The sequence below is a fragment of the Urocampus carinirostris genome, chromosome 15 (genome assembly GCF_059441175.1).
Source record: "Urocampus carinirostris isolate Australia breed hairy pipefish chromosome 15, RoL_Ucar_1.0, whole genome shotgun sequence".
NCBI classification, from domain to species: domain Eukaryota; kingdom Metazoa; phylum Chordata; class Actinopteri; order Syngnathiformes; family Syngnathidae; genus Urocampus; species Urocampus carinirostris.
The window spans coordinates 18,228,543-18,244,035 of record NC_142363.1 but is presented as its reverse complement, the minus strand read 5'-3'; the positions used below and the strand labels follow the sequence as shown (position 1 = coordinate 18,244,035).

At 42.0% G+C, this 15,493-nt stretch overlaps 1 protein-coding gene across 1 annotated transcript; it reads left to right on the top strand.

Moving 5' to 3' along the window:
• The first annotated feature begins 686 nt into the window (after positions 1-686).
• prox2 (prospero homeobox 2) lies at positions 687-14,932 on the top strand. The gene is made up of 4 exons (XM_088354525.1): positions 687-2,063; positions 5,487-5,594; positions 10,933-11,127; positions 14,745-14,932. The coding sequence occupies exons 1-4, from the start codon at positions 687-689 to the stop codon at positions 14,910-14,912; spliced, it is 1,848 nt and encodes a 615-aa protein (XP_088210651.1). The 3' UTR covers positions 14,913-14,932.
• Positions 14,933-15,493: the final 561 nt, after the last annotated feature.

Below are 15,493 nucleotides of genomic sequence, written 5' to 3'. Positions count from 1 at the left end.
AACTTCTATGGCATTTTTTTATGTAGATACACGAAATGAAAAAGAGCACAAAAAGAGAAAATTGATGTTTGTTTAATGATGGTTTATATTTCAAATAATATTGCATTCAATATAATTTTTGTGTTACGATCACAAGATGAAAACGAAGAAACTTGATCAAAGTTTTCTTGTTTTATTGTCTTATGGACCATGCAGTATATGCTGATTTTTATTTATTCATTTATTTATTCGTAGCAACAGATCGTTTCAAGTATGAAAAACATTTATAAATTGATTTATGAAATTAATTAACATGAAGTAGAATGCAAATACAAAATAGTTTTTTTTTCTACTATAAAAATAGTACAATATATTATTTGGTGCAAAGTGTATCCTTCTTTTTATAATTAAAATTAGAATTGTCTATATTGTCATTGGTAACAACATAGTGATCATTGCTTGCAATGAGGTTTGACATGGCACTCCAGGATAAACATGAGAAAAAGAGAGAAAGAGAAAATTAGAAAGATGAGATAAATGAATGTAAGGATGAATAGGGAAAAATATTTGCAAGTAGAGAAAGTCAACCAACGTAGAGGATGGACGAATCTCTCAGTATATTTACCTGTGTCAATTTCCCCCATTTTCCAGGTTGTTTGAAAAAAACAAAAAAAAAAAACAAGAAGAGTTTTTATAGGTTATCGAACATGAACCTCAACTCTTCAGACCAGAGTGCACACGTCTCCAGTGAAGGTTGCCCGGAGGATGAAAAACACGGCGTTCTGATGCCTTGCCTGCACAGAAACATGTATGAAGACCCACTTTCCTCCTACCCGAATAGCTCCATTATATCGCAGCTCCTGCGGAAGACCATGCAAAGCAAAAGGCCGCTAGAAGAAAGCCATTTCTTCGTTCACAGTTCCGCAGACTCTGGACAGGAGGACCGCAGCAGTGTGTCCTCAAAGGACAGTGCCAATGAGGCGTCATCCCCTGGTCACCATGTCCCTCCAAGGTGTGCCGCAGAGATAGAGCCGCTCGGGGCCGACTACCTTCAAGCCAAGCGAGCCCGGGTGGAGAACATCATCAGGGTAATGGCTGGCTCCCCCAGCAACAGGCTGCAAGGGGAGTGCGAGCGTCCTGATCTGGATCCGAGAGACGCCAGGGAGTCCAGAGAGAACAAACGCAAACAACGGCTGCCCCAACATCAGGAGAACAGCGTGGCACGGCCGACAGATCAAAAACCTCTGGGTGATCATGACCATCTTAAGGACGAGGAGTGTCATAAACTGAAGGAGCAACTCCACAGCATGCAAAAACTTCTACGACAGCTTCAGGAAAAATTCCTTCAGGTTTACAAGCAGGATGGCAAAGATATCGACGACAAGGTGGCCACAGAAAGGAAGAGCAGGTCCGTTTCAGTTGTCAGTCATCAAAAAGAGAATCAGAGCCTCCGTGAGATCTTGAAGCAGGAGCTTACTAGGGCTTTGAATGACTGCGTGGACCGTGTCCTAACCAAGGTGTCCTCATCAGGAGTCGACACGTCCCTCAGACAGCGTACAAGCCTGTCCCCCGAACTGAAGTTCTCCTCAAAGAACCAACAAAACGGCTTGACACAGGAGCCTGATAAGCCCCGTTCTTTGGAATATCACGACAATTCCGAAGCCCATCAGGACCAGACCGAGGCGCTCTCCCTGGTGGTTCGCAAACCAGCGCCCACTCCGCTGAGCTCCCCTGTCTTGAAGCGGCCCTACCCTGTGCACCAGACGCCGTTCCAGTTAAACTACAGTGCCCCACTGCATGACAGTCAGATCCTGGAGCACCTCCTAAAGTATGGGCCGCATTCTAACTTTGGGGGTCTCCACTGTGTGCCGCATTCCATGGAGAGGGGTTCTCCGGACCCAGTCGACTTACCTTGGGACGCCGTCGCCATGAGATCCAAAGTGAGCCCTGCTCACCTCGGCCACCATCCATGTCCCTCCGCCATGGGGCCTATGACGGTCGACGCTCTCTGCCTTCCTCACGTCAAACTAGAGTGCAGCGAGCTTCAAAGCATGGCTGAGAGAAACCCCTACATGTCTCTCAATATATCCTTTCAGAAATTTAGCCACCAAGACTTAACAATTTAAAGTTGCTAAAACAACTTTCAAAATGTCAAATAAACCTGTGAATGCTGATCGGTCACAGAGTCAAATTGGGAAAGAATAACATGATTTGAGAGGTACAATATTGATTATCAATGCAGTCATAGACTGAATAGATTTATTTATGTCTAAGAGACTCGATCACTGAATATTCTGGATTTCTCTTTTAATTTAGGCGATTAGAACAATGCTGCCAAAATGAGTAGTGTCATAGAATGGAGTTTGCTTAGCATTTCTTTGGTGATGTTTTCTTGGAACAGTGATCCTTAACCTTTTTTCGTGACAAACCCTCTAAGTAAAATGTTTTTAGTCAAGGAGCCCTTGCCGACAGAATATTTTTAAAGATTAAGATATTTAAAAAAAAAGGAAAATTAATTTATCCATCCATCCATCCTCAGTAGGGTCGCGGGGTGCCAGCCATCTTCGGGCAGTGGGCAGGGGACACCCTGAACTGGTTGCCAGCCAGTCGCAGGGCACACAGAGACAACTCACTCGCTCGCTCATTTACACTTAGGGACTGTGTACCTGACATACATGTTTTTGGAATGTGGGAGGAAACCGGAGTGCCCGGAAGAAACCCACGCAAGTATGGGAAGAACATGCAAACTCCACACAGGAAGGTCCAATCTCATGACCTCAGAACTGTGCCGCACACGCGCTATCGACTGCGCTGCCCAAAATTAATTTATATCATTACTTAAACTTTGTAGCTTTTTTAAGCATTTGGAAATAAAATAATAGATTTAGATATCTGAATTAAACATTTATACACTGCAAAAAGTCCAGTTAGAAATTTGAGCAGAACGCCTTATAAAACAATTGAACTAATTATCTTGTCCTCAAGCACATTATTCCGATCACTTTAAATATTTTTTTTAATTATATGGCTTATTTAAAGAATTGCTTAGAGCAGTGGTTCTCAAATAGTAGAGTTGGCCCCTGAGGGGCGCAGGTGTGTTCGACCTCCGAGAATTTTTTTTTTTACCTTTAAAAATAATTACGTGTAATAGCACCTCTACTTCAGTATGGAGCAACAGCGATCTCATGAGCAGTGTTTTGTTCACATTTGACTCCCACGCCGTGCATACAGCACACAGAATATAAGCATTGGGTATAAAGTTTACTGTATATACAAAGTGGAGCAGACTCTCAAGTGACCCCATGTAAAACACAAATACTGTAATCACCCGCTACTTTGCACATTGGCCTTATGCATCAGGGGTTGAAAAATATTCCTTTAAAAAATTGTCGTGTTTGACTGCAACCCAATATCCCAGATTACTATTGCTGAGCGCGAGGGCCAAGGGAGCAAATTTTTGTCATGCATGGTGGTTCTTTGTTTTCTATTTTTTCTGCCTAAAATGAACTGCACACATGCAGTAACAATCCATCATCCCCGGTCACTTACTTCTGCGAGCGCATCTTTGTCGGACCTGGCGGCTCTTTTTTGCCATTCTGTCCACGAAAAATTGAACTGCACTCATGCTTCTGCAATCCATTTTCCAAAATCACATATTGCTGTGAGCGGGGACTGGCACCGCGCACTTTTGTCAGGCTTGGTGGTTCTTTTCTTGCTGTTATTTCCACCTGAAATAAACTGCAATCGTGTGGCGAAAATCTATAATCTCTGATCTCATATTGCTACGAGCGAGGACCAGCAGAAGGCACTTTGTTCAGGAGGGATGCCGTTCTGTCGTGGATAGAATGAAATGTACAGTTGGGAACGTTATCCATTCTCCTGGTCAACCACTGCCAAAAGCAAGGGGCTAACACAGCGCTTTTTTCAGTTTGGGCCACTGAAGCATGCCTTTGTGGCCTGCCTATAACAAACCGAATATTTGTTTGTGATCCATTATCTCTAGTTAACTATTGCTGAGAGCGGTGGCCTAGAGCAAAAATTTGTATCATGCGTGACTCTTCTTTTTCCATTTCTTTCCAATTAAAATGAACGGTGCCAATGCCGTTGCGATCCATTAACCCAGGTCAACTAATGCTGTGACAGGGGCATGGCATAGTGCATTCTAAAAAACTTTTACATTACATTTACATTGTAAAAAATTGCAAAACGATTTTCATGCATCGCCCCCCTGTATTCACCTAAGTATCATTTTCTGATTTTTGTTTTCGAAAGAAAATTCAAGAAAAAGAGGCAAGGTAATCAAAGATTTGCTATTCTCTAGTCTGGTTTACTTGAAACAGTGTATTTTTATTCTGCCCTCACCATAATTGAGCTTTGACTCCCTGGTCAGTTTTAAAACAGGCAGCGGCAGTAACTTCAAGGAGAATTCATTACTTTGATCTGTCTCCCCCTCCCATCGAAAATTACCGTGTCTTCTTCATCCTGATCCGAGTAATGACTTTAAGTCCGCAAAAAGACAAATAAAAAGGAATAAGAGGCTTTGATAAGAATTGCCAGGAACAAAAGCCAGATTTTCAAAGGCAGAGAAAGCATCGTGTTCGGTTTCAGGAAGCATCTTTTTTTTTATACTTGAAAAGGTACAGGATCTATTTCTCCGTCATCATAGCGATGGGGGTGCAGAGAAAAGGTCACATTTGAGTGCTGGTGGAAACACACAAGTGCCTTCCAACCAAAACACTTGAGCTCTTGTCTTGAGTATGTGTTATTGTGTAGCTTTTTCAAAACAATTGCTCATGAGTGCAAGATGACAGCAGCAGCTTGGACTGAAAGAAAATGTGTGCCGGGACAAGACGCTCGGACTGAGTGACTTTGATTTCATCTGATTATTTTTGAATGTCTTGGTCAAAATATCTTGAGCGGGAGGATTTTTCCAAGGTGGTTTATTTGAGCATTTGAGTTTTTCTCTTTGAACAATAGCTCATCAATCTTTCATTTACACGTCCCCTTTTCAAAGGTTAGCTTTTCTGGTAATAAATGAAGAAATTTTGTGACCTGAGGCATGCTGCCAGACTACAGAGGAAATAGTCCATCATAGCTTCTGTGCCACAGGGGGAAAAACTCCGATAGAAAAAGTACACATTAAACTGTTTTGATCAGCCACTGAAATATAGTTTTAATACAAATCTTATAAAATAACATAAACCACCTTGAACCTTTTTAAAGAAGATAATGAAAAAAAGAGCCTGGCATATGCTGTATTTAAATAACCTCCTCTTTGGCTTTAACAACCAGCCATGAAGTGCTTTTGCCCGCTAATTAAAAATCCCAAATCTAATTCGTTATTCTGTTTTGCCAATAAGCACATGTTCGGGTCATTATGGACTGGAGCGAGTCTTCAGCCAAATTCAATTTAGCGGAAGATTAACGCAACACAATACTCGGTTCCACTATCACCTTGCATGTGGCTACCATTTGCCTTGCTCCTTTGCCTTAACGTGATGATGAACATCCAGGAGGGTCTCACCCCGAGTCACTTGAAGAAGGCCAAGCTGATGTTCTTCTATACTCGCTACCCCAGCTCCAATGTCCTCAAGACATTCTTCCCTGATGTCAAGGTAATAGATTCCATGTATTACACCACTTTTGAAAGACAACAGAAAAACGTAAAAACACAGTTGGAAATCAATTGAATTTAATTAACTTACATTTTGGAATTAAAATTGTGTTTATTATTATTGATAACAACGTATTGAGCATTGTTTACTGCAAGATTACAAATGGCACTTCAGGATAAACACGAAATAAAGACTAAAAAGTGATAAAAAAAAAACAGATTTTAAAATCTCAGAATAAATAAGCAAAAACATTTACAAGGCAGTGCTTGGAGACTGGCCGAGGTGGTAAGTACATTGTAAGAATACTGAAATGAAAAATAGTTCAATACTATTTAGCAGCAACAAAATACCAAAATACATCAATAAATGATATTATTTTCAAGATCTTAAACCTGGGGTTTGAGTACAATATTATTTAGAAAAACATAAACCATACCAGTCCAAAAGTCATTTTTTTGCAGCTTATCTAATCACGATGATAAATTATTGAAAAATAATGTATCTTTTTTAAAAAGATTTTTGGAACGTTTTACAAATCCTGTAAAAAAAACCATTAGTTTGGATGCAAAATAAAATGATTCATTTAAAACTCTTCAGAGTTCTGCAGATTTAAAGATTATTTTGGTTATCATTAATATATTATATATATCTCATCTCATCTCATCAGCCGTACCGCTTATCCTCATCAGGGTCGCGGGGGGGCTGGAGCCCATCCCAGCCATCTCCGGGCAGTGGGCAGGGGACACCCTGAACTGGTTGCCAGCCAATCGCAGGGATATTATATTTATATATATAGCATTAATATATATAATTGTTTTTTTTTTTTACTTAGATGTGTCACGAGAGCGTGGCGGCGTGGAAGGTGACCGGACCAGAACGTAGGCAGGAGGCATGAAGGGAGAACTCAAATGCGTTGACGATCCATAGGTTTTATTTAATAAAATAAAAGTCGCCCAATACTCCGGGGCAAAACAGAACAATACAGAGTTCCTCCGGCACGAACTCAACAGGACAAGGCATAACAGACTAAAACAGGACAAGGCATAACAGACTAAAACAGGACAAGGCATAACAGAACGGGATTGTGAATAATGAGTAGTAATGAACCCGCAACCGCAGAGCCCACCATGCAGCCTTAAATACAGACCCACCATTAGTGGAACTGCTTTCAGCTGTTGCCCAGGGGGCGGGGCAGACTGGTCACCAAGGCGACCGTGACAGAGCCCCCCTCTTAAGGGACAGCTCCCGAGGTCCCAAAAAAGAAAAAATTACAACCTCACGCCCCGGAATGGTTCGACGCTCACGATTGGGGCAACCCCGCTCCCTCCTCCGAACACGCAGGAACGGGGAGAGGCAGGCGCCATCTGCGTCGGGCGGATCGGAATCGGCGCTCGGCAGGGGGGGTCCGGCGGGCAAGCTGGACAGGGGATAACAGACAGGCAAAATCAGAGCAGAATCAGAACAGGTAAACAGGACAGGCAAAATCAGAACAGGTAAACAGGACAGGCCTCTACAGAAGAGTCGCACTCAGGTCAGGCCTCTACAGAAGAGTCGCACTCAGGTCAGGCCTCTACAGAAGAGTCGCACTCAGGTCAGGCCTCTACAGAAGAGTCGCACTCAGGGGGTTATCAGATTCAGAAGAGTCGCACTCAGGGGGTTATCAGATTCAGAAGAGTCAGACTCAAGGGGGGATCAGATTCAGAAGAGTCAGACTCAAGGGGGGATCAGATTCAGAAGAGTCAGACTCAAGGGGGGATCAGATTCAGAACAGACAAGACAGGACAGGAAAGACTGAACAAAATCAGTACAGGGAGACTCAATGCAGGCATGGGAGTCGAACAGGCAGGCATGGGAGTCGAACAGGCAGGCATGGGAGTCGAACAGGCAGGCATGGGAGTCGAACAGGCAGGCATGGGAGTCGAACAGGCAGGCATGGGAGTCGAACAGGCAGGCATGGGAGTCGAACAGGCAGGCATGGGAGTCGAACAGGCAGGCATGGGACTCGAACAGGCAGGCATGGGACTCGAACAGGCAGGCATGGGACTCGAACAGGCAGGCTTGGGAGTCGAACAGGCAGGCTTGGGAGTCGAACAGGCAGGCTTGGGAGTCGAACAGGCAGGCTTGGGAGTCGAACAGGCAGGCTTGGGAGTCGAACAGGCAGGCTTGGGAGTCGAACAGGCAGGCTTGGGAGTCGAACAGGCAGGCTTGGGAGTCGAACAGGCAGGCTTGGGAGTCGGAGTCGGACTTGCACGCAGGGGAGAGGGAATAGCAGGCAATCGGCACGGGAGTCGGGCAGGCAGGCGTCAATTCTTCCTGGGACCCCATTCGAGGCACAGCAAGGGCCACGACGGGCGGGGCCGTGGTTCGAACGGGCAGGGAAGGCCAACTCAGTAGGCGCCTGCCAAACTGCGCACTCCAGCTCTCCCCAAGTCGCGCTGGGATCGTTCGCTGAGTTCAATTGTTGGCGGGTTCATTCTGTCACGAGAGCGTGGCGGCGTGGAAGGTGACCGGACCAGAACGTAGGCAGGAGGCATGAAGGGAGAACTCAAATGCGTTGACGATCCATAGGTTTTATTTAATAAAATAAAAGTCGCCCAATACTCCGGGGCAAAACAGAACAATACAGAGTTCCTCCGGCACGAACTCAACAGGACAAGGCATAACAGACTAAAACAGGACAAGGCATAACAGACTAAAACAGGACAAGGCATAACAGAACGGGATTGTGAATAATGAGTAGTAATGAACCCGCAACCGCAGAGCCCACCATGCAGCCTTAAATACAGACCCACCATTAGTGGAACTGCTTTCAGCTGTTGCCCAGGGGGCGGGGCAGACTGGTCACCAAGGCGACCGTGACAAGATGCATACAATGGGAACTCATTTTGTGTACATTTGTTAAAAATGTTGAACATTTTTGCCGTTTTGTAACTTGAAGAAAAACTTAAGAATAGCGTATTAATCTGTTTTGATATTTTTTAAATGTAATGACTTTTAAAGTTTTTTTTTTACAATACAGTAAACAAAGTTGTTTATGTTCAATGGGAACCCTATTAAATGGATTTTTATTGTCTATAATAAAGAATGGCATTGAATAGGCAATACCATTTATAAAATGCCCTCACAAACATCTTGAAAGTTTTGATGTAAATTTTCTGTTTTCTATTAAATTATAGCAATTTCCAATTTCATCAATTACTTCTAATACTATCTGTCCTAAATAACGGTTTCTTGTGCCGATGCTATTTGTCATGACCTACACTCAGGCCAGGAACCACCACCAGCTGTCCAGAGTTGCGACCTTAGTGGTGCAACCCATGTCGTTAAGGGATCCATGAACTGTGATTGGCCTAATCTTGATGATACCTAGTATGAGCACTCATCAGGTTCCAATATGGAACCATAACAATCTTTGGAATAATTCTTCTGAGCGTAACTCACACTGCCAACTTGTCCATTGGTGTTTATCACTCACACACAAAAAGTCGCCGCGTGTCGTAGGAGAAAGACAAAAACGCAGGGGGTTTAAATAACAAAGGCGCTGAGCTGCTAGCGTGTCCTGGGGGCAAAGAGAGATATAGAGCTATTCTCTTCTTTGAAAAAAGCCACTCCAGTCAGCAAATGGAGTGACAAAGGACTCTGTAGGCAAGGCATTGCTATTGAGTGTCGACTGAGTTGGTATTAGAGACTTGGTGGCCCTAAACACAACATCCCGTCCGCCTGGGTCTTGTGTCTCTAGTTGTTCCTAGCACCCGGCATCCGTTTTTTTGTCTTTTTTTTGTTTTTGCGTTTCTTCCGTCCGCTGACCCCAAGGTCGGGATGGGGGGAGGAGGTCGTGGTGGCGGGCGGCGAACGTCTCCTCCTTGCTCACAATCCAGCGGTGGGAAGTGGCACCCGACAAAGGAGCGCCTAATCCTGATGTCTGATTCCATCCTATCAGCCCCAGTGAGCAAGAGGGAAGCTTCCTTCTGTCTTTCCAGCATCACGTTCACACTCATCGAGCCAACGCGAAGAAGTGTCTTTGATGCCTACCCAGCCCTTAGGCCTCTCACCCCTCATCCCCATTCAAACATCTTTCTGGATGATGAGATAGAAAAACACTACCGATGTCAAGACTGTTTAGAAATATACGCCTTGGCAGCTGTTTTCTTTTACTCTGAATATTTGGTGGGAAAGGGTCCATTTAATCTAGGCCTCATATAACCTAACAGACTATTAGATTGACTTTTGCCCAACAGCTATTCAAATCATTTCATCAAGTGTACATGTGTCTCAATCATGGCCTGAGAGCCAATTGCGACCCGTCACATCATTTCATGTGGCCTGCGAGAACTTAAAATTCCTAAAAATTAATCAGTCAAGAGTGCTTTGACCAAAAACTACATATCCCACCATGTCTGTCGACTAGGATACCCACAAAGTGACAACTCAACGCCACAACACAGCGATGATTCCTTATCAATGCCAATGAGTGGATTTGTCAAACAAATGATCCTAAAAATGTCAAAGATTTTGTCAATTTGATAAATATATCTTTTAATATATCCTATTACAATGTAATGTGTGTAATGAGTTAATTTACATTAAAAACTAGGTACATTTATTTGAAATACCACTCAAATTACGTTTAGTTATACGAACAAGTTACATCAGGCGGTTAAAGGACAGCAATCACGTTGATATGGCCATTGGTGAAAATTAGTTTGACACCCTTGCTCTAAGAAAGTCTCAAATGTATTTGATTTAAAAGACCAGCGCTAATATATATATATATATATATATATATATATATATATATATATATATATATATATATATATATATATATATATATCCATACATACATACATACAAATGAGATACAGACAATGGCTTTAGCGTTTCACAAAACAAAACGGCATACAAACGATTTTATAAAAACATGGTGGAAAACTTAAGGTACAGGTGTGGTGGAAATTTCCACTTCATAACAACTTTTGGTCAAATAATTCCGATTTCATAATGTTCCCTGCTTCTGTGAGTTAAATGTTGAAGTGTCCTTGGGATAGACACTGAACCCCTGATGCTCTTGATAAGGAGGTAGAATAGCTGACGCCGCTATAGCTGTGTGTGTGATTGGGTAAGTGTGAAGCACATTGTACAACTCTTTCGGGGGACTTCAGTAATTTGAATTTAATTTTCCATTTGCAACAAATGACTGAAATGATGAAGAAGTTATAAATTAAGAAATTGCATGATCACGACTAAATCTATGCTGTGACGTGTTATGATACCGTTAAAAAGTCTCAATGTTATTATTCCCTGGCCAACAAAGTTGATGTTTTTCCCGTGTTTTCAGTTTAACCGGTGCATCACTTCCCAGCTCATCAAGTGGTTCAGTAACTTCCGGGAGTTCTACTACATCCAAATGGAGAAGTTTGCACGGCAAGCTATCGTAGATGGCGTCAGTGAAGTCAAAGACATCACAGTCAGCAGAGACTCGGAGCTATTCCGAGCACTCAACATGCACTACAATAAGGCCAATGACTTCCATGTAAGTGAGCGAACATTTATTTTTTTCACTGCATGCTGTTTTATTTCCTAAGGTAAATGGCAAGGTAGGTGGGTACAAAATTTATAGTAATAATAAAAAGAATCAAAGGCACTTCTCCCAAAACACATAACTGAGTTTAAATCAATCCAAGATTTAGAGTCAATGTAACAAATCCAGAGCACGACTGAAAATAGGGATCTAATGCTACCTTTGAGAAAAGTGGAAATATCAGAAATCAGCGACCTATCACTAGGAATTGATCTCAGGAACACGTCAAGAAAGGAATCTTGACTTCATTCACTTCAATTTAACGTTAGCTTACTTGACACTCATGACCGCCATGGAGGAATAAAAGATGTGCGTCCTTACTTTTATTTAATTATTGGATTTAATTACTATTGTAATTGGACCAACAGTTCATCAGAATCTTTGTTGTTTGCTTTATATTTTGAGGACACATTTAAGTGATATCATTCTTAGTTCCCTCTTTCCCTAACTGAAACATAAATGCAAACAGTTGAGAGTGGACAAGGGGAGACATGCAGCCCGTTTTCTCATTTCAAGGTATTTATTAACTTGCTTCTTTAGTAAAGAAGAATATTCCTCCTTAAATTATTTCATATAGCAGAATGTTAATACAGTTTTATTCTAAGATTTATTTTCTACCTAAACTAGAAAAATAAAACCAGAAAATAAAACTGGACATGATGCCTTTTAGAGAAACTTGAAATTGAAATAGATTTGCGCCTACATAATGTGGGTTCAACCAGCATGTTTTACGTTTGTGTACATCTTTGGATCCCTTAACCACCAGAGTCATAGGGGCACCACTTCCTGTGGTGTGTCTTGGGCAAGAACAGCCTGGTGGTACCCATCCTTCTCCAGGCTAACATATGTTTCTTCCGCAACATAATTGACGCAAAGGCAGACACAGGCAAAAAAAGGGCGGGGCAGTTGTTTAGCCAATCAGTATGCAGAACACAATGCATGATGAAAATCTGCAAAGTGGCGAAACCGCGAAATGTTTACTACGGTACAGCGAGGGGTCTTTAATACAGTCGAGAATGATATTGAAGAATGTTAAGTCAACTCGATTGGAAAAAGAAAAGCCACATAAGCTTTCTGGTAACTGCTTTGTGACTCACTCCTCACCTCCGTCCGCTTACTGACCCGAATGTTGCACCGCACCTGAGGCTTGCCAGCCTTGGCCGCCATTATCTAAACTCCGGCGATGCTTTATGGAACTGTGGGAAGAGGAAGCCGTAAAATCCGGCTAAAACAACTCGGGATTAGCGGCCCCGTACGCCTGAGCGGGGCCGAGATTGCTACTGATGCGGAACGCTGAGAAAGACGTTGTGGAGCGCGAGGCAGAAGGCCACTCAGTGGGAAAGGCACGGCACCGTTTTCTTTACCTTGGGACGAAGACATTCCTTTCCCAGGGATGCTTTGTGTTCCGAGCTGAGGGCAAAGAAAAATAACTTAAGCCAACAACTAGTGCTGACCGGCGGGCCTGTTGATGGGAAACCAGGCTGGTTATGATATTGGTCTTCATCAATTTGCACCAGGCTCAGGTTTACTTTGAAACTTTTGACACTTGGTTTTCGTGTAGGCATATCAAACATCCGTGATGTTAAGTGTTGGGACGCCCTCATAAACAACGCCATTACTAACTTCTTACTTTTCCTGCCTTAACAACGCCGTTATCATTACTAACGGTCAGAAGCGGTGCATTACTTTGAATAAAGCGCATTTCCGCTCTCCTCCGAGTTATCACGTCTTTTCGGATCATGTCACCATTCAAAATAGCGACTACCACTAAGTCACATAGCAATTACGAATACAGTATTTACTAATGTACAGAAAGAAAAGGCGATGAGGGCTGAGTTTTGACAGCACCAGACTCGTGTCGTTCGCGAATGAAAAGGCTCTGTAAGTCAGCTCTTGGAGATTGGAGCAGACTACCCACCATCGAGAGCCGGTCCCCTTAGAGACGCTATTTTTTCATGCGATTGGTTGAAATGAATTTTTGATATTGATATTTTTGACAATAATATGAACAATGCATAATAGTCAAAACAATTAACAACATTGTGGTGCGATAGGCAGAATAATGAACCTGCATCCTATGAAAACTCCTTTGCAGGTGTCTAATATTAAAATCAGAATAAACCTATCAACACGACAGTGCCGATTTTGAGTATCGATTGTCTGAACATGCCGTGGTGTCATATGAATTAAGCAAAACAATTCCATTTCTTTTTATCTACCCCTGTTGGTAGCCATTTTTCTACTTCCTGTCAGCTGAATATGAGTTGTGTTTTGCACTTCACATGTTTATTCAATTTTTTTGTGGTACGTGAATCTTTGAAAGTCATGTGACACATACAAAATATTGATTGGGGTGTCATTATTAAAAATACATTACTTAGAGTCAAGTCAAGTCAAGTCATGTTTATTTGTATAGCCCTTTATCAGAAGGGGTATCAAAGGGCTGCACAGACCACAGATTATTGCAAATTACAGACCATTATTACACCATCCCCTGATCTAAAACCTACATGGGGCAAGGAAAAACTCAAAACCTCAACCTGAAATAAATAAAGAAAACCTTGAGAAAGGAACGCACATGAGGTAATCCCCCTTCCAGGATGATCAGGCTGCAACGGATGTTGCAAAGACAAATAATACACATATATTGTCAACATGAAATATAGTTCATTCATAAACTATAGAATAAAAGTGTGTTTTAAGCCTAGATTTAAACAGTTCCCAGTGGGCAAAGCATTCCACAGCACTGGGCCCCAAATGGAGAACGCTCTCGAACTGATTAAGGTTGCTAATGATCTTCTACTGGCAATGGACTCTGGCGCTTTATCACTGTTGCTGCTGCTGGACCTTAGTGCTGCCTTTGACACTGTGGACTATAATATCTTACTAGACGTGCTGGAAAATGGATTGGTCTCTCAGGAACCGTCCTCATATGGTTCAGACCCTACCTCTTAGATGAGACACACTGTATTAGATACGATGAAATGACATCTGAGCCCTTCAGTGTTTCATGTGGTGTTCAGCAGGGTTCAGTACTTGCCCCCCTTCTTTTAGGCATTTACATGCTTCCATTGGACGATATTATTCACAAGTATGATATCAGTTTCCATTGCTATGCAGATGACACTCAACTACAGTATATCTTCTGATGGAGGAATCTGCCCCACTAAACTGTGGAGATTTGGAAGCCTGTCTCACTGAGATAAAAAGATGGATGTCACTCAACTTCTTGCGCCTCAACCCGGAAAAGACTGAAATGTTAATTATTGGTCGTGTTATGTTAATTACTTCAAAAACAGCTCTGAATATCGCCAAGTGTAATTTCACCGTGAGTGAATCAGTCAAAAATTTAGTGTGGAAAAAATGGGTTGACTTTCCCTTTAAGATAAGAATGATCACCTTCAAATCTATGGCTTTGGACTCACACCAAATTCAGTTTTCACACTGTAGAACTGAAAATCATTTAGATTTTTTTCTAAATTGGAGCATGAATAAAGAAATGCCGGGGCACTCATATTTATTCTAATCTGGACTGAATCTCAACCATCATCTCTTTTTTTTTGTTGCAGGTTCCAGACAAATTTCTCGAAGTTGCTGAGATTACTTTGCACGAGTTTTATAAAGCTATTTCTGTGGCCAAAGACTCGGACCCCTCCTGGAAAAAAGCCATCTACAAGGTCATCTGTAAACTGGACAGTGACGTCCCGGACGACTTCAAGACGTCCTCCCATTTGTAGGCTAAAACAGCAGAAAAGAAGGGAAAAGAAAACCCAGGATGTAATATCTCAAGCTGTAATTAGAGTATTTTGATTATTTCTTGTAGTGCTTTTTACTAGTGAAGTGAAATGTAGCAGTTGGATGGCTAGATAGGTTGTTAATATTCTTGTTGCAAAGAAAAAACATTATTATATGGAAGTAAATTTATGCCATCAGAGATGAGATTTTTTTTTGTCATTGAATTACAACATGTCACCCAGAAAATTAAGCTAACAATTGTTAAATATCCTCCAAATTAAAGGGAACGTGTATATGATTTGCCTGCTGTATTCTGCAGCGCACCTGAAAACGAGTGGTAAGAAGCACAAGGAAGAATAGAAACTATGGAGACTCAAAGTAACCAAAAATGACCCTTTTTCTTCTCAATGTTTTTACCTAGCATCTTGCAAGGTTTCTGTTTTTTAGGTACCTCTAGCATTACCATTAAATTGTACCTTTAGATTTCACAACCTAGGATAATTTAAAGAATTCTTGTTTGTATTAACAATCATGTAATTATGGTTATTATTCATATCAATCTCATGTTTTTCTAGGACTGACT